This window comes from Sus scrofa, chromosome 7 (assembly GCF_054392235.1).
Source record: "Sus scrofa isolate SSC_HxYL_T2T_F1_AM1 chromosome 7, Sscrofa_HxYL_maternal_Yorkshire_Landrace_v2.0, whole genome shotgun sequence".
Lineage (NCBI taxonomy): Eukaryota > Metazoa > Chordata > Mammalia > Artiodactyla > Suidae > Sus > Sus scrofa.
Genome location: NC_139389.1, coordinates 132166536 through 132192728, shown reverse-complemented (window position 1 = coordinate 132192728; position 26193 = coordinate 132166536). Strand labels below are relative to the sequence as shown.

The 26193-nt window shown below is 54.1% G+C and overlaps 1 protein-coding gene across 7 annotated transcripts in view; it reads left to right on the top strand.

Moving 5' to 3' along the window:
* Window positions 1-26193, top strand: part of DEGS2 (delta 4-desaturase, sphingolipid 2) — a 74934-nt gene that overhangs the window by 40984 nt on the left and 7757 nt on the right. For 2 of the 7 annotated variants that reach the window (XM_021099701.2, XM_084970190.1), the window contains exon 1: window positions 13954-14087. The exons of 3 other annotated variants lie outside the window; for them this stretch is intronic. In XM_021099701.2, the coding sequence (XP_020955360.1) occupies window positions 14006-14087 (82 nt within the window). In that variant the 5' untranslated portion in view covers window positions 13954-14005. Of the gene's footprint in view, window positions 1-1920; window positions 2121-13953; window positions 14088-20271; window positions 23446-26193 lie in introns of those variants that run through there. 2 more of the 7 variants (XM_021099705.2, XM_084970188.1) reach the window with 2 other exon arrangements.

Here is a 26193-nt window from a genome sequence, read left to right as displayed (position 1 = left end):
GTTCCCTGTGAGCAGAACAAAGGTGCTTTAGCTTAACATTCATTTCCGGGAAGCAGGGTTCGCAGACATGGTCCATTATGTGTAATTTACGCTCACTTATAGGCAACATCCCTTTAGTGATTAATGAAAAAGAGCGCAAGGCTTCTTCTCTCTCAGGGCGTGACCAGTGCCTGGCAGAGACGGTGGAGGACAGAGCCTCTTGCCCAGGCTCTCAGGTCCCGAAGCCTCTGGGAGGAGCCTGCACTTGGGCTTGGCCTGGGAGGGGTTGGGGAGAGATGAAGGAGGCGTCAGGTAAGAGATTTGGGGATGTGGGGAGAGGGTGGGGCGACAGCGGGATCAGCTGGAGCCGAGTGGGCAGACCTGCTCTGGGGGCACAGGGTGGGCTGGGGGTACACCGAGGTGGCAGAGTGCGGTGGGCCTGGCAGCCCGCTCCCGTCTTCCTTGCCCGGTGCGGTCGAGAAGCCTGCGCTCAGGCTGACTCCTGCTCCTTCACCAGTGGTTTCTTTTCTGTCTCTTCCTGGAAGCTTTTGAGATGTTTCTCTTCATTGGGGGTTTTCAGAAATTTCTCCAGGCTTTTCTAAATGGTGAGGTGCAGCTGTTTTGCTGCTGTTGCTGTTGACTTTGGGGGTCGCTTTTTAAGTAAAATGTAACATGGTGACTGCACACACTTGAGGAAAACAGCTCCAAGAATTTTCACGCTGTAGACACCTGTGTAAACTGGTACCGGAAAGACGATCCCGGAATCCGGGTTCTTGTTCACGCAGTCGAAGAATGAACTCCGCAAACACACGGGCAGCAAGCAGGCAAAGTCTTTATTAAAGGAAAGCAAATAGCTCCCGGGGCTGCTGGGAGGGGGGAGAAGAGCCCCCTTCCCTATTGTCCTTTAGGGGCTTTTATTCCTTAAAGATGGGCGGGTACCAACGTGGGGTCCGGAAAGATGCGGTCTTCTCCTGTTGGCCTTGCTCCATCACCTATATCCGTCCTTGTCCAATAGGGGTCTTAGGGTTGGAAATGTCCTGTAAGTTTTATGGTTTCTCGGTCATTTTCTTCTCTTATTTCTTTTTATCAGTTGAGGAGTGGGCTCGAGAGCCGCATTTCCTGCAGTGAACAAAGTCTGGGGAACGCGCGCATTTCCTATAATAGAACAAGGCCTGGGAAGGTGTTGCTCCCTGGAGCCCTTAAGCTGCAAATGTTAATCAATATCCACATCAAAGCCTGTTGGGAGCCCAGCTCCTGTGCTGATCTACCTGAGTTAATATTCTGCCTCACAACCACTGTTCCAGTCCAGGTGTAGAACCCCCACTTGTGGCCCCCCCAGCAGGCTTCCCTGTTCCCCCCCCAAGTAACCATATTCCAACCACTAACACCATTGATTCGTCTTGCCTATTCTTGAACTACATGTAAGTGGACCCATACAGTTTATATGCTGTTGTGTATTTTTAAAAAATAAATTTTAAGGGGAGTTCCCATTATAGCTCAGCGGTTAAGGAATCTGACTAGGAACCATGAGGTTGCGGGTTTGATCCCTGGCCTTGCTCAGTGGGTTAAGGATCCGGCGTTGCCATGAGCTGTGGTGCAGGCCGGCAGCTGCAGCTCCGATTCCACCCCTAGCTTGGGAACCCCCGTATGCCGCAGGTGTGGCCCTAAAAAAATTAAAAAAATAAAGTTTAGGGAGTTCCCGCTGTAGTGCAGTGGGTTAATGAACCGGCTTGTCTCTGTGGAGGTTTGATCCCTGTCAGTTAAGGATCTGGCATTGCTGCAGCTGTGCTGTAAGTCACAGGTGCCACTCGGATTCAATCCCTGGCCTGGGACCCTTCTATGTGCTTCAGGTGCAACCAAAAAAGCAAAAATAAATCAAATAAGCTTTGTTGTTATTTAGACTTGCTCGGTTTTCCCCTGATGCCTTTTTTCTGTTGCAAGAGCGCATCAAGACCACCATGTCGGACTCAGCGGTCACGTCTCCTCTGGCTCCTCTTGGCTGGGACAGGCTTGCTCCTTGACGATGTTGGCAGTTTGAAGAGCACTGCCAGGTGTTCTGTGTAACATGGCTCAGCTGGGATTTGCCCGATGTCTTTCTCACGATTCGACTCGGGGTGTGGGCTGACAACGGAGAGCACAGGGTGAGGTGCCATTTCTTCTCGGCCCTCTCCCCGAGCCGCCTCCCTGCTGGTGTTGACTTTGATTATGCTGCTGGGAAGTGTTTGTCTGGATTCTCCTTCCCGGGGTCCCTCTTCCCCCCACCCCGCCCCTTCCATGCTCTCATCTTTGGAAGGAGGTCACTGCGCCACCCACACTTGGGGGATGGGGAGTTGTCCCTGAGGGCGGGGTGTCCACCTATATTACTTAAATCTTCTGGGAGTTCCCGGCGTGGCTCAGCAGTTACGAACCCAACTAGTTTCTCTGAGGACGTGGGTTGGATCCCTGGTCTCGCTCAGTGGGTTAAGGCCCTGGCGTTGCCATGAGCTGCGGTGTAGATCACAGATATGGCTCAGATCCCAGGCGGCTGTGGTGTAGGCCAGCAGCTACAGCTCTGATTCTCCCTCTACCCTGGGAACCTCCCTATGCCACGGGTGTGGCCCTAAAAAGACACACACACACATACACACACGTCTTCTGCTTGGGAGGTTTGCCTCGTCTTTGTTTATTTACTCATTTATTTATGTCAGAATGGACTCATGGACATTTCTTTAAGATGTTGGGCTGTAATCCAATGCCGCTTTATTCTTATTGACGTAGACTTGATTTATAGTGTGTTCATTTCAGGTATACAGCAAAGCCATTCGATAAGTATGTTAATATCCTTTTCCATAATGGTTTATTACAGGGGTGTTGAATGTTGCTCCCTGTGCTATACGACAGGATCTTAGTGTTCATCTAGCTTAGGTAGTGTAGTTGGTATCTGCTCATCCCAAACTCCCAACTTGCCCTCCCTCCCCTCTTTCCCCATAGGGTGACATAAATACATTTTCTACGTCCGCAGGCCTGTTTCTGTTTTGCAACTAAGTTCATTTGTACTGTAGTTTGGATTCCACGTGTAAGTATCGTCGTATGGTATTTTTCTTTCTCCACCTGCCTTAGCGAGTATGATAATCTCTAGGTCCATTTATGTTGCTCCCAAAAGCATTATTTCATTCTTTTTATGGCTGAGTAATAGTCCATCATATATATATATATATATATATCACGTCTTCTTTATCCATTCCTCTGTTGATGGGCATTTAGGTTGCTTCCTTGTCTTGGATCTGTAAATAGTGCTGCGCTGAACATAGAAGCGTGTGTACCTTTTCAAATTATGATCTTCTCCGAGTTCCCGTCGTGGCTCAGTGATTAACGAATCCGACTAGGAACCATGAGGTTGTGGGTTCGATCCCTGGCCTTGCTCAGTGGGATAAGGATCCGGCGTTGTCCTGAACTGTGGTGTAGGTTGCAGATGCAACTCAGATCCTGCGTTGCTGTGGCTCTGGCGTAGGCTGGTGGCTACACCTCCGATTAGACCCCTAGCCTGGGAGCCTCCATATGCCGTGGGAGCAGGCCTAGAAAAGGCAAAAAGACAAAAAAAAAACAAAAAACAAAAAAAAAAACGGTCTTCTCCCGATATATGCCCAGGAGTGGGATTGCTGGATCAGGTGATAGCTCTTTTTGTTGATAACCCTCCTACTGTTTTCCATAGGGGCTGCACCAATTCACATTCCCACCAGCAGTGTAGGAAGGTTCCCTTTTCTCCACACCCTCTCCAGCGTCTGTTATTTGTAGACTTTTTAATGGTGGCCATTCTGACCAGTGTGAAGTGATATCTCACTCTAGTTTTGACTTGCCTTTCTCTAATAACTCAATGCTCCTTTATTGTGTAGTTCAAATTGTTCGCGCTTTGGCCATTGGGAACTCTTTCAGTTGGCTCCTGTGTCCTTTGGTCATACACCTGCCACCGTGTGTGCATGTCATATACTTCTTACTTTCCGGCTCTGCAGGCTGCTCCAGGCTCATCTTGTGTATGTCTTGCCCCAGTTCTACCATCTGCCATTTCTCCAAGGAGTGCTGGTTCTTTTCCTGGGAAAGGGTGTTAGAAAATCAAGATCACATGTGATCGTAGCCACTGCGATGCCCTCACTTCTAGGGGCTTTCAGCTCACAAAGCAAGGTGATCTGTTACTAGCTCCACATGAACCATTCGCGTCTGTGTTAAGCTACATGCAAATTTATATTGATGTCCCAGCCCCAGTCCATTACCAAGCATCTCTGTCTCTTGCCCTTGTTTATCTGTAACCTCCCACTCCCGACAGCGAGCAACCTGGCTCTCAGCACCTGCCACTTATTTACTTAATGGTTCAATTCCAGGATGCGTGCAGAGTGGTTCTAGAATTTATTAACACATGTTCCCCCGGGAAACAGTTTTATCCACTAGAGTACAGCGCTTTTCTCTTAGTCTTGCCGTCTGCACACATTTCCAGTGTGTCTTGCGTCCAAGCAGGCCCTTCAGTGAGGCTGTTTCATATGTTTCTAAGACAGTTAGATTCTGGAGTTCCTGTCGTGGCTCAGTGGTTAACGAACCCGACTAGTATCCGTGAGGACACGGGTTCGATCCCTGGCCTCGCTCAGGGGGCGTTGCCACGAGCTGTAGTATAGGTTGCAGATGAGGCCTGGATCTGGTGTTGCTGCCGGCAGCTATAGCTCCAATTCTACCCGTAGCCTGGGAATCTCCATATGCTGCGGTCGCAGCCCTAGAAAGAAAGAAAAAAAAAAAAAATTCCCTTGTGCATTGCCTCCTGCCCCAGCACTGCTACTGTTCTGTTTGTATTCTCAATAGTTTTGTCTTTTTAGAATGTTCTTTAATTAGAATCCTACAGTGTTTTCAGACTGGCTTCTTTCACTTACCAGTATGCATTTAAGATTCATCCATGTCTTTTTGTGACTTACTAGCTTATTTCTTTTTATCTCGGAATAACATTCCATATACGGATGTAGCAGAGTTCCTGTTGCTCCGCGTCCTTTGAGGCATTTGACGTGATCAACGTTCTGGATTTTAGCCATTCTAAAGGGTAGGCAGTGGTATGTCATTATTGGTTAAATCGCATTCTCCTAATAACTTTTTTTTTTTTTTTTAAGGCCACACCTGAGGCATTGGGAAGTTCCCAGGCTAGGAGTTGAATTGGAGCCTGAGTTGCTTCTGTGACTTATGCCACAGCTTGTGGCAACGTTGGATCCTGAACCCGCTGAGCGGGGCCAGGAATGGGACCTGCATCCTCGTGGATACCAGTCAGGTTCTTAACCTGCTGAGCCACAACAGGAACTCCCCTAATGACATAAGATGTTGAACAACTTTTCATGATTTATTTGCTCTCTGTATATCTGTATATTTGTTAAATGAGTTTCTTGTTGACTTTTGAATTTAATTTTATTGGAGTGTAGTTGACGTACAATGTTAATTTCAGGTGTTCATTGTTAACCTTTTTAATAGTTGTATGTCTTAGAATCAAGTCTATTATCAGTGTGTGTTTTGCAAGTATTTTTCCCAGTCTGTGGTTTGCCTTTTCATTCCTTTAACAGTGTCTTTCCCAGACAAGGGTTTAAAATTTTTTCCTTCCTTCCTTTCTCTTTCTTCTTTTATCTTTCTTCTTTTTAGGGCTGCACCTGTGGCATATGAAGTTTCCTAGGCTAGGGGTCCAATTGAAGCTATAGCTGCTGGCCTACACCACAGCCACAGCAATGCTAGTCCAAGTTGCATCTGTGACCTACACCACAGCTCATGGCAACGCCGGATCCTTAACCCACTGAGCGAGGCCAGGGATTGAACCTGTGTCTCCGTGGATACCAGCTGTGGTCGTTAACAGCTGAGCCACGACAGGAACTCCTAAAATTTCAATCATGTTGAAACTATAGTTTTTCTCTCTTTCATGGATTGTACCATTGGTAGTGTATTTAAAAACTCGTCACCAAACCCAAAGAGATAGAGATTTTTTTCCTGTGTGTTCTTCAAAAAGGTTTATCATTTTGCATTTTGGTCAGTGGTCAATTTAGGTTAATTTTTGTGTAACATTTGTGTCTAGGTTCATTTGTTCTCTTGCATATGGATACCCAGTGGTTCCAGAACTTTTGCTGAAAGAGACAATCTTTTCTCCATAGGATGCCTTTGCTCTGTGGTCAAAGATTGGCTGACTCTATTTGTGTAGGGTCTATTTCTGGCCTTTTTTTTCTTTCTCTCTTCTTCTTCTTCTTTTTTTTTTTTTTTCCCCTGTCCTGCAGCAGATGGAGTTCCGAGGCCAGGGATCAGATCCAAGTAGCTGTGGCAACACTGATGCTTTGACCTACTGTGCTGGGCCAGGGATTGAACTTGCATCCTGGTGCTGCAGTGGTGTCACTAATCCTGTGACGCCATAGGGGTAAGTCTGCTTCTGGGCTTTCTGTTCTGTTTCATCAATCTGTGTGTCTCTTCTTTCTCCAGAGATACATTGTATGGTACTAAGTCTTGAACTCTAGTGATACGATTGTCGCACCTTTGTTATTGTGGTGCGTGAGCTTGGGTTGGTTGGTTTGCAGGTGAAGATCCCACTCTGTTTAATACTCTAGGAACTGGCTGGCCCTGGGAAGAGCAGTCTCTTCAGTGTTGGCAAGGCCTCAAGATGTCAGAGCATCAGAAATATAAAAAGTAAATAGAGGAGTTCCCGTTGTGGCACAGCAGAAATGAATCTGACTAGGAACCATGAGGTTGCGGGTTTGATCCCTGGCCTCGCCCAATGAGTTAAGGATCTGGTGTTGCCATGAACTGTGGTGTGGGTCACAGACGCGGCTCGGATCTGGTGTTGCTATGGCTGTGGCATAGGCTGGCAGCTGTAGCTCCGATTGGAACCCTAGCCTGGGAACCTCTATATGCTGTGGGTGTGGCCCTAAGAAGCAAAAATAAATAAATAATATAAAGAGAGAGAGAGATCTTGGAGTTCCTGTTGTGGCTCTGGGTTAAGAACGCAACATGGGAGTTCCCGTAGTGGCGCAGAGGTTAACAAATCCGACTAGGAACCATGAGGTTGCGGGTTCGGTCCCTGCCCTTGCTCAGTGGGTTAACGATCCGGCGTTGCCGTGAGCTGTGGTGTAGGTCGCAGACGTTGCTCGGATCCCGCGTTGCTGTGGCTCTGGCGTAGGCCGGTGGCTACAGCTCCGATTGGACCCCTAGCCTGGGAACCTCCATATGCCTCAGGAGCGGCCCAAAGAAATAGCAAAAAGACAAAAAAAAAAAAAAAAAAAAAAAAGAACCCAACATGGTGTCCATGAGGATGCAGGTTCATTCCCTGGCCTTGCCTCATAGGTCACAGATGCAGCTTGGATCTGGCATTGCTGTGGTGTAGGCCTGCAGCTGCACCTCCAATTTGACTCCTAGCCTGGGGACTTCCATATGCTGCAGGTGCAGACCTAAAAAAAAAAAAAAAAAAATCCAGGATTTCCTTGGCGGTGTAGTGGGTTTAGTATCTAGCATTATCACTGCTGTGGCACAGGTTCGATCCTTGGCCTGGGAACTTTCACATGCTGCAGGCATGGCCAAAAAAAAAAAAAAAAAAAAAAAAAAAAAAAAAAAAATCCATACAGTTCATTGTTCTTGTCTGCTTTTTATCAGTATTGGTGCGTTTTGAGGGGCAGCCATGCTGCCGGGGGACACAGCTGGGTCAAGTCCATGCGAGGATGACAGGGGTTGTGTGTAACCAAGGGGGCGGGGCAGATCTTGTGGTCTTGCTGGGAAGCTGGAGGGAGGGGCTTGTCTGCAGAGGTAACAGGTGATGACAGTGTTGCTACAAATGCCCCACAGGTGCCCTGGAAAAGGTGTATGTGTCCCTTTTTAGAGGTGGAGGCAAACTGGCTGAAAGGCTCCAGTCTGAAGAGACACTGAATAGCACATATCCCCAAATCTATAAGCGCCAAATATACACTGTTAACTGGGTAGAGCTGGTGACTTTAGAAATACTGGATATTGGGTCTGAGGCCTTAATGGTTGGACCACAGGGTGCATGTTGTGCCCCCACCAGGGGGCACCCTTTCTTTTCCCCGGTTTCAGAATAGGCAGAGTTGGGCTGCTTATCAGAGCAATGGAATAATCACCCTTCATTAATTAGGTTTTATATCATATAAACCTTTGCTCCCTGAAGGGCATGGTTTTAACACATTGGGTCATAGTAACAGTTTTAACTGGAGGTTTGTAGGGTCCCATTTTTATCAAGCTAATTTGTAGATGCCAAACACTTAATTTTAATGTATTATTCAGTGTATTAGATTTGTCGACTATGGAATATTTTAGGGCAACAAGTCCCGTGAATATGGGAAACTTAGGGAAGCTAAGTTAAAGTGAAGGATCTCGGAGTTCAGTCGTGGCTCAGTGGTTAACGAATCCGACTAGGAACCATGAGGTTGCGGGTTCAATCCCTGCCCTTGCTCAGTGGGTTAAGGATCCAGTGTTGCCGTGAGCTGTGGTGTGGGTTGCAGACACGGCTCGGATCCCGCGTTGCTGTGGCTCTGGTGTAGGCTGGCGGCTACAGCTCCGATTCGACCCCTAGCCTGGGAATCTCCATATGCCGTGGGAGCGGCCCAAGAAATGGCTAAAAGACAAAAAAGAAAAGAAAGAAAAATAAGCCAGGCGCGTGTCCTTGTCTTTTTCATCCTGCATCTGAGGCCGGATTCCTCCCCACCACCACCCGTGCACCGCACCTGTTGTTTTCTGGTGTAGGTTTCCTTGTCACTCAGGAATGCCCCGGCCAGCGGAGTTCCCAGCCTCGGGGCAGCGCCCGGGTCAGTGAGGAGCAGAGGGAGTGGGGGGAACGAGGGACAGGAGCCTTCACCGTGGTTTCCAGGAAGGAAGGATGAGGCAGGGCCAGCGGGCTTAGGACTGGCCGGGGGAGTGATTTCTTTCGGGTTGTCAGGTACGCGGCCTGAGTGATCACGGAGGGAAACACGGCCCTGAGAACACAGCAGATAGAGGAGGTGGTGGGGCCCAGGGGCTCGAGGATGGTTAGTTTGCCTGCGAAGGGCACGCTCCCGGGCTAGGCTCTTACCATCTCTAGCAGTTAACTGGCCAGCCCGGGAGGGCAGTCTCTATGGTCAGCAATGTCCCAAGATGTCAAAGCGACCCAAAGACAGAAAATAAAAAGGCTCAGGTAACACACGGCACTGGTGGAGGTTGCAGTGCTTCTGTTTGACTGCGATGCCTGGTTCCAGCAGGTGGATGTGCCATGAGACGTCTGTCCATCCTCCCGGGGTTGGAGTGGGGGTAGGCTCTGCGATTGGGCTCCTACCTGTAAAGGTGCCATGAACATCCCTGCCTGTGTCTTGGGTACCCGTCTGTTTTCAAGTCTTTGGATTGTGTGTGAAAAGTCCTGCGTCACAAGGCAGAGGGAGGTGGAGCTTCAGTAGGCTTTGCTGCAGGACTTGCCAAAGTGGTTGAGCCAAGTTTTTATTCTGTTGACTCCCTTGAGCCTTTGGAGTCTGAAGACACCTGTCTTTCCTCTGTTCTGGGGACTCCTCGTTTATTACTTGTTTGATGTGATTCATCCCCTTCTTTCATTTAGCAGCTCGTCATTAAGGGCATCCGCTGCACGGGAAACTCTTCTAGGCATTAAGGGATTTGGGGGTGGGGTGGGTGGGGAGTGAGCCTAGAGGGAGGAGCGACTCTAAAGGAGGGAGCGGGCAATAAAGAAGTACTTGATATGACAGTGGGTTTCATGTGGGGAGACTCAGGCTTATAGGCAGTGAAGTCCTGGTTTCAGTGGGAGATGACGTCTTCGAGGGGAACAAGGCAGGGGAGGAAGCCACATGGCCCTCCATCCTGGCTCTCCCCCTGGAAATCTCATCAGCAGGATGCTGGGATTCTAGCCCTGACCTCCTGGTTTCTCTTCTTTTATGTGCTTTCATGTCGGCAGAGGGTTGCTGTTGTTTTAACAAGCACTTGATACCTGCCCATCGCCGGTGTGTGTCTTTATTTATCTTAAGAGACTGGAACAGCCTTTTGTGGCTCCTGGGAGATGTTCTTTTCATTCTTCAGTTCTGTTCTGTTTTCTGCTTTCTCTGGTGGCTCTGTTTCCCCAGGTGTGAAGTTCCTCCCATTCTTGGGGTGTTTGCCTTTCTTTCTGGAGTGATTTCCCTCCGATGTTGCCTGGCTCTGGGTCATGGGCTGTTGGACTCTGCCGGCCTTGGGAGGCCTGGGAGGGGCAGCGTGGAATGCATTCTGGCCTGTTTTCTGCAAATGTGGGGCAGAAGAGGACTTTCTGCTGGGGCAGCAAATACTATAGCTCAGGTTTCTGGGTACAGGTGCTTCCTGCTCCTTACGGGCAGCTGAAGACACGAGAGCACCCTGACCAAGCCTCTCCCCTGGAAGTCAGTGAGGCCTCCTCTTGGGGCTGGTGCCCAGCCCAGGGGAAGGGGCTGTGGAAGGATTTGCAGGAGGCACAGAAGAGTGGCTGGCCTTGTCCAATTCCTCTGGTTTTCCATCCACGAAATTTCTAATACTGTTAGTAGTTTAACAAAAATGATATACGTGATATACACACATAGGTGTGTATATATATGGTTTTTACATGGCTGTACCCATAGCATCTGGAAGTACCTGATCCAGGGATTGAATCTGAGGTGTAGCTATGACCTATCTTGCAGCTGTGGCAACACTGGATCATTTAACCCCCAAGCCAGGGATCGAACCTGTGCCGCCTCGGTGACCTGAGCTATTGCAGTTGGATTCTTTCTTTCTTTCTTTCTTTCTTTCTTTCTTTTTTTTTTTTTTTTTTGCCTCTTAGGGCCAAACCCACGGCATATGGAGGTTCCCAGGCTAGGGGTCTAATCAGAGCTACAGCTGCCGGCTTACACCAGAGCCACAGCAACGCCAGATCCTTAATGCACTAAGCAAGGCCAGGGATTGAACCTGCATCCTCACGGACACTAGTCAGATTCATTTCCACTGTGCCACAATGGGAATTCCCGGCAGTAGATTCTTAATACTGTGCCACAGGGGGAACTCCTGTTTGTATATTTTTATACTTCGTTTAAAAAATAACTTTTTCGGAGTTCCCGTCGTGGCGCAGTGGTTAACGAATCCGACCAGGAACCATGAGGTTGCGGGTTCGATCCCTGCCCTTGCTCAGTGGGTTAACGATCCGGCATTGCCGTGAGCTGTGGTGTAGGTTGCAGACGCGGCTCGGATCCTGCGTTGCTGTGGCTCTGGCGTAGGCCGGTGGCTACAGCTCCGATTCAACCCCTAGCCTGGGAACCTCCATATGCCATGGGACCGGCACAAGAAATAGCAACAACAACAACAACAAAAAAGACAAAAGACAAAAAAATAAAAAATAAAAAAATAGCCTTTTCTTTTATGGCCACATCTGCAGTACTTGAACATTCTCAGGCCAGGAACTGAATCTGAGCTGCAGCTATGGCAGCGCTGGATCCTTCAATCCACTGCACTGGCCTGGGGATTGAACCCAAACTTCCGCAGGAGACCCAAGCCACTGCAGTCCGATTCTTAACCTGCTGTGCCACCACAGGAACACCAAAAAAACCAAACTTTATTTATAACATCAATTTTTAGATTTGTAGAAAAATGGTGAAGATAGTATTGCTGGTTCATGTCGTCTCCAACCCAATCCTCTTTGTTTTCTTTTTCTTTTTGCTTTTTTGGCCGCCCCATGGCCTGTGGAGTTCCCAGGCCAGGGATCAGATCTGAGCTGCAATTTCAGCCTATGCCACAGCCGGGGCAATGCCGGATCCTTAACCCACTGTGCCAGGCCAGGGATCGAGCCTGCGTCCCAGTGCTCTGAAGGCACCACTGATCCTGTTGGGTCACAGCAGGAACTCAAATTCCCTTTGTTTTAATATCTTACAGTGATAATATTATAATCTAATCTACAAGGATGAGCCAATAGCAAGACATTATCATCAACTGAAGCCCACACTTGATGCAGCTTCTCTTAGTTTTTACCTAATGCCCCCTTTCTGGCCCAGAACCCACTCAGGACACCCCACTACAAACAGACAGGCAGTGTCTTTCATTTCTAGGACCAGGGACAGGGAGGCATGGCTGGCGCACGTGCTCTGAGCAGGTTCATCGTTTTGAAGCTGAGTAGCTGTGGTCTGAGCTGACCTCAGGGAGCTGGAGATGACCTGGCAGCTGATGAGGAGTCATGCATCTTGAATTTTTGTTCCACGACCAGGTCTCTCTCCATTCTGTCTTTTTTTTTTTTTTTTTTTTTTTCTTTTTGGTCTTTTGTCTTTTTTAGGGCTGCACCCGTGGCATATGGAGGTTCCCAGGCTAGGGGTTGAATCGGAGCTACAGCTGCCGACCTACACCACAGCTCACAGCAATGCCAGATCCTTACCCCACTGGGCAAAGCCAGGGATCGAACCTGCAACCTCATAGTTCTAGTCAGATTCGTTTCCACTGCGCCACAACAGGAGCACCTCTCCGTTCTGTCTTTTGACTTGTCACCTCTTTGGCCTCAAGTTTCTTGTCTGTAAAATGAAGCCATTGGTTTCAACTGGCCAGGCTGAGCCCTGGGGTCAATCTGAGTGGTTTTCTGATCCCCGTCCTGGGTGGAGGGAGCTGGCAGGTATGGTGGTGGCCCCGAGGGCAGAGCCGGGATCCAGATCTCACCCGTTGCAACACGGGAGTGACACTCTGTGACTTTGGGTTTCTAAAGTGAAAGATCAGGGGCCTGTCCCAGCTTGGCTGCTTATTCTGAGCCCCCTTCACCTCTGAGCCTCGGTTTACCCATCAGTAAAGTGGCCACTGGTGGGATGACCTCTGAGGGCCCCTCTACTGGGGACGGGACACTTTACCCCGGGGAGCACCAAGTTCTCCATTCCTGGGAGACACTGCTGGGTGGTGCAAGGGGAGGTGGCACCCCCAGGCCCTGAACGTCTTCTCGTCGGATGGGGAGTCCAGCCTCTGTGTGGGCCAGTTCCTCCCACCTGAGTTGAGGGGAGGCAGCTGGCTGCCAGCAGATACCCATTCACAGTTCCCTTCCTTTCCAGCTCATGCCAGGACTGCCTCTGGCCCTGGGCTGAGGGAGATCTGCCAGATGTACCACAGCCCTGGCCCACAGCCCTGCAGGAGGCTGGAGGGAAGTTCTTCATTATCACCTGCCTGCCTCGTGGTACCTTTGGCTGCCAGGTCAGTCTGCTATCCAGGCAGCTCCAGGCACCCAGCATCCAAAGCTCCAAAGGAGCCAGAAGAGGATGAGAGGGATCCCTGCGGAGGTGAAAATGAGGAGCCCTGTGTCCCCCCCACTGGACTCTCCATTCTGAAATTTGTCTGGATTCTTCCAAGTCTGAGCCTTTGCATCTTCTGTTCCCTCTACCACCAATGCCCTCCCCCTTCTTTAACTGTTGAACTCCTATTCATACTTAAAGGTCCAATGCAAAAGAACCCTCTTGCGGACCCTAGCTGCCCCAGAGCCTACCTGTGTCATGGCACGTATCATCGTGAGTCATAATAGGCCTCTTCCGTGCCTGAAGTCCCTGTCCCTTCAGTTCCCTGAAGGCAGAGGTGAGGCTGACTCACCCCCACGAAGTTGCAAATATCTCAGCTGCCCCCTGGGTAAAATAACCGCTGTGGCGAAACTTTCCTGAGCCCCCATCTGTCTCCTGGCACTTTCGCATCCTTTTCTCTCTACCCTCCAACACCCCCCCCCATCCCCATCCCCACCCCGCGTGCACCATCACTGGCTGGTCCGTGAGGGGCGGGGCGGCAGGAGTCAGAGTGGCTCTGGGCCACAGAGAAAACTGGCGCTCAGCGGTGGCGAGGGCCCTGGGGCGTCCCCATACAACTTGGGGTTCGGGACTCTCTGCGGGTCAAGCGCTAACTCCCATTTTTCAACCACGGTAACTGGCTCAGGAGCGCGGGGGACCGGCCGGGGCCCCGCCCCGGGCCCCGCCCCCTCCCCGAGGCCCCGCCCCGCGCTCCTGAACTGGTCCTGGCGCTGCGCGGGCCAGCGACAGGTGGGGCGCCGCCGTGCACCGCTCCCAGCCGCGCTCCCGGCCCCACCATGGGCAACAGCGCGGGCCGCAGCGACTTCGAGTGGGTCTACACGGACCAGCCGCACACGCAGCGGCGCAAGGAGATGCTTGGTGAGCGCGGGCCCCAGGTGGGGACAGCCCCGGGACCGTCTGGCGTCGTGGGCCAGCTTGAGCCCAGGGGTCGCTCCTGAGCGGCCCGGATGCCCAGCAGGCGCTCCCCTACCTCTGCTCCAGGGAGGGTAGGGTCGTCACTACCCCGGCCCCCAGCTGCCCTGAAGGGTCCCCAACTCTGGTCTGAAACTCCCCTCGCGTCTCTGCCTCTCTCCTGGGACTGAGGACTGGAGCCGAAATCGCCCGTCAGGGGAGCGCGTCTCAGCTGCGCCATCCCGGCCACGACCAGGGCCGGGACCAGGGCTCGAACTAGGGGCGAACCTTGCGCGCAAAGGCGGCTCTGCGGCCACCTGCCCTCTGCCGGCACCTCGGGCGCCTGTGTGCGCAGAGCTCCTGGGTCCCGGGCCACCCTCGTTACCGGAGCTTAGGGCAGAATGAGCGCCTCGAAGGAAGCAAAGGCGCCACGAGCGAGGCTACTTTTTTAAAAACAAAGATTGTACCGAGGAGCCTGTTCTTTATTTGAGCGCCTAATACCCGACGGCCTTCCTCTCTGTCGTTTAGTGTCCCCAGAGGTCATTTTTACCTACACGGTCACCCATCCTGAGGATTCCCTCATCCAGCAGGCTCCCTCTAACCCGCCAGCGAGTCTCTGGGGAACAGAAACGCAGGGCGTATAGTCCTTTATCAGCGGTTGGGGTTAAAGGGCTCACCCCTCAGAGCAGCTTTTAGTAGATGCCACCAAATCCTCTTCCCAGTGCTTCCTGGCTTCCAGCAGGGTGGACACGCTCCTCCACTCCAGATGCCATCGCAGTGTCCCCCCCAGCCTCGCCTACACCTGGGTTTTTCATCTTTTGCCGGGCGGATCCACCAAACAGTACTCTTGCATCGCGAGTTCAATTTTTAAATTTGATGATTAGCTTTCATGTGTAATCGGCCATTTTAATGTGTTCTTTTTTTTTCCTCTCCCGGGTTGGTCTTTTGCTTGCAGGTTGTTAGAGTTCTTTTGTGATAAAGGCTTTAAACCCTTTGTCTCATACTTTGCAATCACGGAAGCTTGTTTGTTTTTAATGCATTTGAATAGATCTGGCGTGTCTGGAGAATTTTCCCTTTGGTGTGTTGCTGCTCCACCCCAAGGCTATGGAACTGTCTCTCCTATGACTTTTAAGCCTCTCAACACTGGGTGCATTGAGTGGTTAGTGCACCCCACAGTTGCTGGGGGTCCAGGGTCTGGAGACCTCTGGGTGGGTCTGTGACGTCTGTCCTGTGAGGTGAGCAATAACCCGGCACTGTCTGTGGCCTCACCAGAGGCAGCCATTGTCCCTTACATCTGTGAACTTCCTGCTGGCAGCTCAGAGGGGTGATGGCGACAGTCCAGCCCTCTCTCCCCCACAGAGCACAGCAGGTCGGAGGCAGGGCTGTGCTCCCCTCCCTCCCCCTGGCTGTCCCTTTGCAGGACTCAGGGGGCACTTGGTCCCAGTGGAAAAGGCTGGGAGATACATCCTGGCCCACAGAGCTGCCTGGAGGCATTCAAACACTCTGGGCTGCAGCCTTACCTGCCCATCCTGCGTAAGGGGCACAGTTGTCCTTTCCGGCGAGTGGGCGTGAAGATAAAAGGAGATCTTGGGGGAGTCCCTGTTGTGGCTCAGTGGGTTAAGAATCTGACTAGTACCCATGAGGATGCGGGTTCGATCCCTGGCCTTGCGCAGTGGGTTAAGGACTCAGTGTTGCCGCAAGCTGCGGTGTAGGTCACAGGAGCTGCCTGGATTGGGCATTCTGTTGCGATGGTTGTGGTATGGGCAGCAGCTGAAGCTCCAATTCCACTCCTAGCCTGGAAATGTCCATAAACTGCAGGTGCAGCCCGAAAAAGAAAAAAAAAAAAGCAGTCTTGGGTGAGAAGGGGCTCAGTGTAGGACGCGGCGCTCCAGGACATGGAGAAGGATGGCTAAAGAGAGAAGCCACGGCCCTGGAACCCACCCAGGAAGCCTCCCCGACAGGGTGGCTGGGCAGCCCGGAAGACTTGGAGAAGAGAGAGGTGACTTGGGGCCGGGTGGGACAGCAGGGCTCCTCAAGGACCGACTCTCCAGGGAGCTTTGCAGTTTCCCACTGTCCACTGGGTGCTGTGGGTTCCTCCCCACGCGGCCAGTTTTGAGTAATGAACTTGGAATGTGCCGTTCCCAGCCCCAGGTCCTGACACACTGTTCCCCACCCTGGATGTCCTTCCTCGGTGCTCTGCCCCCCTGGCTCGCTCTTGTCAGGTCTCCCTCCCGTGGGGACCCCCTCCCCGGTTTCAGCTCCTTGGGTTCTTAGCTCTCTGGGGCAGGTTGCGTGGGTCTAGACCTTGGCTGAGCAGCGGGGCAGGTTGCGTGGGTCTAGACCTTGGCTGAGCAGCTGATCTCTAGCAAGGCCAACACCCGCTCGTGAGCCACGTGATCCGGGGCAGGTGAGTGGGAAGCGGAGGAAATGCAGGTGCGATTGAGTTAAAGCATCCCTCGTAGTGCTTTCCTATGGCCTCGTGTGCAGACGAAATGAGGTGGGCGCTGTGTCGCCGGGCCTCTGCAAGTGTTTGCTGGGATGACAGTGGTTCCTTCCTGTGGTCAGGCCCAGTCTTCCCCAAGGCAGGGACGCCTCTCCGGCTCCGTTATCCTCCAGCTGATGCCATGTTCCCAGCCCGGGAAATCCTGGTTGTAACCATCAACGTCTCTTTGCAGAGGAGCCCCCAGAGTGGGGCTCCAAGAGGGGACGTGACTTGCCTAGGGCCTCCCAGCTCAGAGGCCACAGAGGCCAAGTTGGTGTTTGGGTGCAGATGTGCTCCATGCCAGCCAGGGGGCTGCCATGACCCTGCCAAGCTCCTAGGTGGCTACTGGATGCTCAGTAGGGACACTGACCTTGGAATCAGAACCCAGGAAGTCCTGGCATAGAGCTGGCTGCAGCGCTTCTCAGGCAGGACCAAAGTCCCTCTCCAGATCCTGGGGGATGGGGATGGGTCTCCCAGGCCAGGGCTGAGGCGCCCTGTGCCACGAGGCGGGGAACAGAGCCAGCCAGACTGTGGTCCTGTCGGAGCTCAGAGCCGGGCGTGGCCACAGGAGTGGAAGTGGCTTAAGGATCCGACGTTGCTGTGGTGAGCTCTGGTGTAGGTCACAGATGTTGCTGTGACTGTGGCGTAGGCTGGCAGCTGAACCCCGATTCAACACCTAGCCTGGGGACCTCCGTATGCCGCAGGTGTGGCCCGAAAAAAAAAAAAAAAAAAGAATCAAAGGAAAACAAGGAAGTATGACTCGATATTTGCTTAGGAACGGTCGCCGCTGGGGATCTTGGGGTGGCAAGTGGTGAAATCCAGAACAGAACTGGCCGGAGCTTGGGGTGGGGGGGGGGATTTGTGGCGTGTTCTCACCCAATCAGAGATGCCGGCGCCAGGGGTGGAGGGCAGGTCCAATCTCTCCTCAACCCTCCACCACCCTGCTGTGCTCGGCCTTATCCTCATTGGCCGCCGGGGGAGTGGGGGGCTGGAGCCTGTGTCCACCCAGCTCTGAGATTCCAGAGAGAAAAGAGGTGCCTCCCCCAACTCCTGCCCCCGAGCAGAGCAGCGCGACCCCACCTCGAGCCAGCCAGTCTCCCGCAGAGCTGTGAGTCCTCTGATTGGCCGGTGTGGGCAGTGATGGGCTAGCCCCACAGTACTGCAGGGGCATGGCAAGGGCAGGGCGAAGCAACTCTTCTGGAAAGGGGTGCTCTGGTCCTAAGCTGGGTGGGCAGGGAGGGGTGCTGGGTGCCTGGGTGCAGAGCAGCGCAGACAGAGGTGGTCCCTAGGACCCCACCTGACCTGCTTTTGTCCTCCCCTGCTGGCGTCCTCCAAGGGCTTCTCTTCCTAGAATCTCATCTCTGCCCTGTTAGCTCCCCCTTGCTCTGCCCCCTGTCCTCGCTTCCTGTTCTCAAGCCACTTGGTGGTCTACACCCGCATCTGGTCATTCCCTAATTTATGGCGCTTGCAAATGTTGTTGTCTCTGCTTGATTTCTTTCCCCTACTCTTCCTCTACCGAACTCTTATGCAGCCTTCAGGTCCCAGCCTAAATGTCCCTTTTTTTAGAAACACTGTGCTGGGAAACGTTAAACAGCCAAGTAACTCCCTGGGCGCAACAGAAGGTCCTGATTTACAAATTGGCACTTGCCAGTTTTTGTAACTATTTCATCATGGTCAACTTCAAACTCCCAACGTGCCCTGGTGACCATGGGGTTGGGGAGAAAGGAGCATATGTGGGTTCTTGCCGGTGGCAGGCATGGGCTGGCTGCCACACCACAGCCTAACCTCCCCCAACCCCCGCTACTCCGTCCCTGTTCTCCTGTGGGGCACCGTGCACCTGGGCTCTATGGCCTCTGCTCCCTCTGTACTTCCACGTTGACTTGTGGGGTGACAGTTTTAAACGCCCGACTCTTGTTACTCAACTCTGAGCTCCTGGAGCAGGGCCAGGCCCCTCTGCACCAGCGCCTGGCACACACAGCTTCCCGGCGAGGCTGAGGGAAGCAGCGGGCACTTGGCAAAGCTTGAGCATCCCCAGTCCAGGGCTGCCACCACAGCAAGGGGTCCCCCGCAGTGGTGCTGGGGACCTGTCAGCTGCCTCATGGAGCTTGCGGTTTAATCCTTGACAACTGGAGGGCAGGGAGACAGCCCGTCTTGTTGGCGCTTTTGAGCTGATTAGTCAGGCTGAGTGTTTCTTCTCGATGTCACTGTCTGTCGTCTTCTGCAAATTTTCAACTCCCATCTCTGGCTCCTTTTCCTGGATCTGGAAGAGTCTCCTGCACACGATGTGTAGTGACCCTGCGTGTGCCACACACCCCAAGAATCTTTCTGCCTCTGTCCTTTGTATGTGCTTGGAACATATATATATATATATTTTTTTGCTTTTTTTAATGGAAGTTCCCAGGCTAGGGGTCGAATCGGAGCTGCAGCTGCCGGCCTACACCACAGCCACAGCCATGCCAGGTCCAAGTTGCATCTGCCACCTACACCACAGCTCACAGCAACACCAGATCCTTAACCCACTGAGCGGGGCCAAGGATCAAACCCACAACCTCATGGTTCCTAGGCGGATCTTTTTCCCCTGTGCCACGACGGGAACTCCGGAACATATTTTTCATTCCTTTTCTTTTTCTTCTCTGTCTCCTCTTCCCCTTTCTTTGGCTTTATGGACATTTGCATTTTAATGCTTGGCAGGACCCTGGGAGCTTGGGCCACTTGCCCAAGGTTGCCAGCCAGTTAGGGTTAGAGTCAGGACAGGGCTCTAAGCTGGTGATGCTGGCCTGTGCCTCTGCTCCACCCTGTCCTCTACCCGTGACCCGAAGCGAGCCTGTCCTGGTCCCTGGGATGTGACTCGCGCAGCGGCCAGTTCCCACATACCTTCCTCTCCTCTTCCCTGCCGTGCCTTCCCCCTGCCTGCTCTTAATCCACACTCCACATTCTTTAATTTGTACCCGCTTTTATGAGGTGTGGTTTACACGCCATAAAATTCGCTCACTGTAAAGGCACCGTGCAGTGGTTTTTAGTAAAGGCAACGATCCAGTTTTAGCGTCATTGTCCCCTCACCCTGAAGATCCCTCTGAACACCTGCAGGCCCTCTGCAGCCCCGCCCGCGTCCTTCTGTCTGCATCCTCATCCTTTAGGTTTCGGCTGAGTGTCCCAGGACTGCGTGTGTGGCCTCTCTTGGCACGTCCTGGTTGGGACACACTGGGCCGCCCACCCCGGCTCAGCCTGGGTCCCCTCCCGCCTCTGTGATCTGGGGCCTGGCTCGTCCCAGACCTTCAGCAAATATTTGTCAATGAACAGAGCAGGTTGAGCGGGAGGCGGGTGAGGGGCAGAGTGCGGTGGCTCTGAAGGCACTTGGGGCCATATCCCCCATCTCCCAGGTCCAACCGGCTCCCCAGAGCGCCTCCCACACTGACCAGCTGGGGTTAGGAGGTGGGCGAAGGGGGCTGGCGGAGGGCGGCTTAGCAGTGGCAGGGCCAGGCTGCAGGGAAGCCGGCTAGGAAGGAGGGGATTAAGAAGGCTTTGGGCGCCTTTGTTAGAGCAGCAGAGGTAGAGTTACCCAGCTGGGGGGGGGGGGGGTGTGCTGAGGAAGGCGCTGCACGCTGTGGTGGGAACAGGGTCAGGCGGGAGCTGGAAACAGGTGAGCAGCAGGGAGCTGATGGATGCCGTGGAATGTTCGAGATGAGAGAGCACTTGGGTGGGGAAGGGCTGTGACGGGGACTTCCCCTGGAGCCTCCCTGGGGTGCTAGTTGGCATATCCAGTCCTAGGGCCAGGCCCGGGCACACGCAGCATCCAGAGGGGAAGCGGGGAGAAGCTCCACGGGCTCCTTGCTGCTGGAAGCCAGGGAGAGGGACCTCGCTGCTGGCCTGTTGGTGAGGCTGAGGGGGCACCCGGTGCCAGGGCTCTGTGCCTTCTTTGCTGCCCTTGGAGGGCGAGGGCCTGGTGGCCAGAATTTGTCAGGACAGGTTCTGGGAATAACCAGGTATCCGCGGGGAGACCGTTCTGTGCGATCGATGGGGGGCATTGGGTCGGGCTGCCGCCCGGTCTCCCAGCAGCGCCCCCCTCCCCTGCCCCCGCCGTCTTTATGAGCAAGCCCCCCCCGGAGGTAAATACATGGAACGCATGGGACTCTTGTACCTTCTGCAGCCAAGCTCCTGAGGCCTCAGGGCCTGCCGCCTCCTCCCGCTTCCCCACGTGCCCCGGGGAAGGTACCCCTTCATGGCCCAGGGCTGGCAGAGCAGCAGCTTAGGGATGGAGAGCGAGGAAGCTGGCCCAGAGAGGGACAGGGGCTTGCCGCAGGGCACACAGCCCTGGGACAGAGCCGGGCTGAGGCGGCGGCTCTCCTCCGGAACTGGGACGCAGGATTTTCTCGGGGCGCTTGGCCCCGATGACGCAGCCCACCTCCGGGAAGCAGCCGAGGCACCTCTGTGGACCCTGGAGGCAAACCACCATGTGGTGTGACCTCTGTTTGCCCATCTCTGAGATGGGGGGTGGGCCCCTCCTGGGCAAGGTGGACAAGGCTAACTGTTAGGTGTGTGTCAGATGCCAGGCCTGGCCCACGGAGGCCCGCAGCCACCTGTGCCCAGCTCGCGCCCTACAGGCCAGAAGTCCCACGTGTGCTAAGGTCAAGTCTGGGCTCTGTGGGCCTTGCCCTGCCGGGTCAGCCCTGGCCTCGCTGGTCCTCAGCCCCTGCTTTCTGTGTCCTACCTGGACAGTGTGACTTCTAGCAACGGCTGTTGTTCATGGCCAGCTGCCCGGGGCTCCACCCAGGCCCCTGCTGGACAGTCATTTGCATGAGTCTCTTTGGTCAGAGGCGGCTGTCCCACTGGAGCAGACAGCCCTTGAGGCATGTCCTAACCCAGCCTCTCCTGTTGTCTGTGCTGGAGGCCTGAGCTGGCCAGTGTCACCTGAGATCCCACAGGGGCACAGAGCCCGGTCAGGCCCGGGCCACATCATGGGGCCCTTGTCTTTCTCGAGCATTCCCAGAGGCTCGCCTGTCCCTGACCTCATCCCCGAGCCCCTGGAAGAGGCCCCCCTTCGTCAGGCCAGCGCCCCCCTTGCCTTCCCTGTAACTCCCGCCCCCCACCTCTCAGGCCGCAGCCGCTCCTCCCTCCCCAGCCGCACGCGCCCCTCCGCTTCTCACCTCCTGCCGCTCTGGCTCCTGCTGAGGCCCCTCGGCCTTGCCGGGTCCCGCAGGTGCTCATCCAGTGTTCCCTTCCGTGACCTTCCTTGGCCCCCAGAAGCTGGACACCCCCAAGCCCGAGGCTCCAGTTTTCCCAAACCTGCCTGCGCCCAGGGCTCTGTAGGCCTGCATGGCTGGAGGTCCCCGTGCTCCTGGGGGAGGCCCCAGTCCCACCTCCCCAGGGACGAGAAGCTCGGGCCTTCACATTAGATGTTTGCTGTTTCTCTTGAGCCAAGACTGTGTTTTTATCCAGCAGCCTCAGCGTCAGCCTCGGCCTGCTCCCCGGTGCTGTTCAGGCGCGTCCAGGGTGGCCCCACTCGGACCGGGCTTTCCAGGGGTCTCTGCTGAAGGCCAGTGTTGAGCAGGTCTCCCAGCCTGTGCGCGCCCCCGCCCGGCTGCTGTCTCCAAGCCTCCACAGAGTCGTGCCCCTTGGGCATGTTCAGCCTGGGTCCCAGTGGACGGTGCCTTTGGTCCCGCTCTGCCCTGGCTCCTGGCTGTTGGACCTGCGGGCTAGTTGGGGCTCCTCTGCCCTGTGCGGAGGTCTGGGAAGGGCCTCCAGGCAGAGCTTGTGCACTCGGCTCCTTAACTGCCTGGCATGCGAGCTGGTACAGGGGCCCGTTTTCTGCGGCTCCCAGCAGGGTGGCCGGGCCCAGTGACCGTCCTGGCCTGGGAGCATTGGGACAGTTCTCATAGGTCAGAGCAAGCCCGGGTCCCCATCAGCCTCCAAGACCAGCCACGGCCTCAGGTCAGAAATGGGACATTTTGACTCTCGGATCCGAAAACTGTTATTTAATGACAATAATGATAGCCGCTCCCGTCATCTCGGCCTCCCCACAGATGGGGGGTTGGGCCATCATCCTCGTTTCCCAGGTGTGGAGACCCAGGCTGGGGCGGTGGTGTGGCCAGGACTGGCCCTGGCCTGCTCGGTCAGGCACCCCGGGGCCTAGTGGGGCTGCGCCTAAGCTTGGGGCAGCTGGGTCCTTGGGAACCTGTCAAGAAAGTAGGAGGGGGCACCAGGCCGGGCAGGGCAGGGGCCCCCCACAACTTACCCTTCCTGTTTGATAGACGGGGCACTCGTCCGAGGCCCCACTCTCAAAATCACAGCTGCTGGGCTGTCACTGCCCTTGCCTATTGCCTGGCCTGGGTCCCCGAGCCAGGGTCCTGGTCCCCCCTGCCCCAGAGCTTGCCAGTTTATGCTCACCTGGTGCAGGTGTGGCCTGTCTTGCCCTCTTGCCCCGGGCTCGGCTTCCTTCCCAGGGGAAGCAGAGGAGGCCTGCCCTAGGAGCCTGGTAGAGCCCTGCGGCCTGTGGGCCCAACCTGACCTGCAGGTGCACAAAGCTTTGGGACTCGGCGTGCGATTTCCCTGGCGGGTGAGAGCGGTCTGATGGCTGAGGTTGTGAAGACGTTTCTTCCTGCCCTGCTCCACCTCACCGTGGCTGCGGGCCTCCCCCTGGGCTCCTCAGGCCCTGGGCCCCTGGGGTGGCGGGCGGATTGGGTCAGTGTGGCTGGAAGGGCTGCCGGAGCTCCGGTGTCTCCGCCTCCCCGGGCCCGGTGCCGGGTGAGCTTCCTAGGGCTGCGGTGGCAAGTATGCGAGCCTGGGGGTTTAAACCAACACACTCACGGAGTTGCTATTGTGGCTCAGCGATAACAAACCCGACTAGTATCCATGAAGACGCAGGTTCAATTCCTGGCCTTGCTCAGTGGGTTAAGGATGCAGTGTTGCTGTGAGCTGTGGTGTAGGTCACAGGCGTGGCTCAGATCTAGTGTTTCCGTGGCTGTGGTGTAGGCCGGCAGCTGTAGCTCCGATTCAACCCCTAGCCTGGGAACCTCCATATGCTGCAGGTGCAGCCCTAAAAAGAATATAAAAAGTAAAATGACACACTTACTACCTGGATGTCAGAGGTCTGACCCAGGGCTCATGGGGCTGGAGCTCCTTCTGGAGGCTCCGGGGGGGACCTGTTTCCCGGCCTTTCCAGCTTCTGGGGCCACCCTCGCCCCTTGGCTCGTGCCCTGTCCCCTCCATCTTCACAACCAGTGAGGCAGGTGGACACCCAGTACATCGCCCTGGACTTCCTCTCTAACCTGCTTTCCCCCGTCCAGAGCCCGGGGTGACACGGGGCCCCTGGGATGCTCCAGACTCTCCTTGCTGTTGTGAGGTCAGCAGACCAGTGCCCTGGGTGCCCCGCGCAGCCTGACCTGGGGCCACCATGTGTGGTGACCCTGACCAGCTCACAGGTGGCGGGACCAGGACATCTGGGGACTGCTCGTCCACCTGCCTCCCTCCACCTTGTGTACTGGTTAAGGTGCCGGGGTCTCTGTCACTTGTCTGGGGCCCAGTCACCTCCCACGACACAGGCACATGTCACGCAGCCTCTGTCAGGCAGCGTGGGCGGGCCGGGAGCCGATCCCGGGTGCCTGCCTCTCAGACTTGCCTCTGCCGCGCACTTTTGTGGCCTCGTCATCACGAGGTGCTTCCTCCCAGCCTCGGGTCAGCCTGAGGTTTTCCGTGCTTATCTATTCATCTGCCCGGTGATCTGTTTATGGTTCAGAAATGAGCCTTGGGGAGGAGGTAACCTGCCAAGAGTTGAGTGTTTTGTTTTTTTTTACTTCAAAAAAAAAAAAATTGTGGGAGTTCCCGCTGTGGTGCAGTGGGTTAACGATCCGGCTTGCCTCTGTGGAGGCGCCAGTTTGATTCCCAGCCCTGCACAGTGGGTTAAGGATCAGCGTTGTTGCAGCTGTTTCGTAGGTTGATGCTCTGGCTCGGATCTGATCCCTGGCCTGGCAACTTCCATATGCCGTAGGGGTGGCCAAAAAAAAGGGAAAAGGAGTTCCCATTGTGGCTCAGCTGTTAATGAATCCGACTAGGAACCATGAGGTTGTGGGTTCAATCCCTGGCCTCGCTCAGTGGGTTAAGGATCCTTAAGGACCCGGCGTTGCCGTGAGCTGTGGTGTAGGTCGCAGACGGGGCTCGGATCTGGTGTTGCTGTGGCTGTGGTGTAGGCTGGTGGCTACAGCTCTGATTCGACCTCTAGCCTGGGAATGTGCATATGCAGCAGGTATGGCCCCAAAAAGCAAAAGCAAAAAAAAAAAAAAGACCCCAAAAAACAAACAAAAATTGTGGTAAAATATATATAACATAGAGTTTGGCATTTTAGCCATATTTAAAATGGGAGATTCGGGGTATTAATGATGCCAGTGTTGTGCACCTGTCACTGCTGTTCCCAAAACGTTTTCAGGACCCCAAACGCCCATTCCCAGCCAGTCCCCACCCCCTCCGCCCTCCCCGCCCCCAGCCCCTGGTGACCTCTGCTTTCTGGCTCTGTGAACTTGGCTCTTCTGGGTATTTCACATCCGTGGAATCATACAAGGTGTGGCCTCTTGTGACTGGCGGCTTTCACGTGGGATCAGGTCTTCATGGTCCATCAGTGTTACGTCAGCACTTCTCTCCTTTCCCTTTTTTTTGGGGGGGTGGGTGCTGTGGTTGATTTGGGGGTCAATTCCAAGGGGCGGGATTAAGCTGGCATTGTGATACAGAGGAGTGGGACTTCAATCTCGGGGTTTTTATTCACTTTTTTAAGTTTTGTTAAAGTCGAGCTGAATTGCAGCGTTGGGATCATTTCTGCTGTAAACCAAATGACTCCGTGACACACGCACGTGCATCCTTTCTCTTTTAGATTCTTCTCCCATTTCAGATTCTTCTTCTTTTTTTTTTTTCCCTGTTTTTAGGGCTGCACCTGAGACACATGGAAGTTCCCAGGCTAGGGGTCAAATCAGAGCTGCAGCCGCTGGCCTACACCGCAACCACAGCCACGCCAGATCCAAGGCACATCTGTGACCTACACCACAGCTCACGGCAATGCCAGATCCTTAACCCACACTGCGCGAGGCCAGGGATCGAACCCACGTCCTCATGGATACTAGTCAGGTTCTTAACCTGCTGAGCCACAATGGGGACACCTGCATTTCCGATTCTTTTCCCACATAGATTACCCCAGAATACTGGATAGAGTTCTCTGTGCTCTATAGCAGACCCCACTGGCCAATCATTCTAAGGACTTTTAAAACTGAGGTATAATTGAGCTATAGCATTTATTACCTTCAGGTATACAATGTAATGATCTGATATTTGTACACTGCAAAATGATCGCAATAAATCTAGTTGACATCTTCACCACACATAGGGACAATTGTTTTTCTCGGTGAGTCATTGGGTAAGGTTTTTTTTTTTTTTTTGCTATTTTAAGGCCACACCTGTGGCACATGGAGGTTCCCAGGCTAGGGGTCGAATTGGAGCTTCAGCCCCTGGCCTACAGCATAGGCACAGCGACGCAGGATCCCAGCTGTGTCTGCGACCTACACCACAGCTCATGGCAACGCCAGATCCTTAGCCCACTGAGCGAGGCCAGGG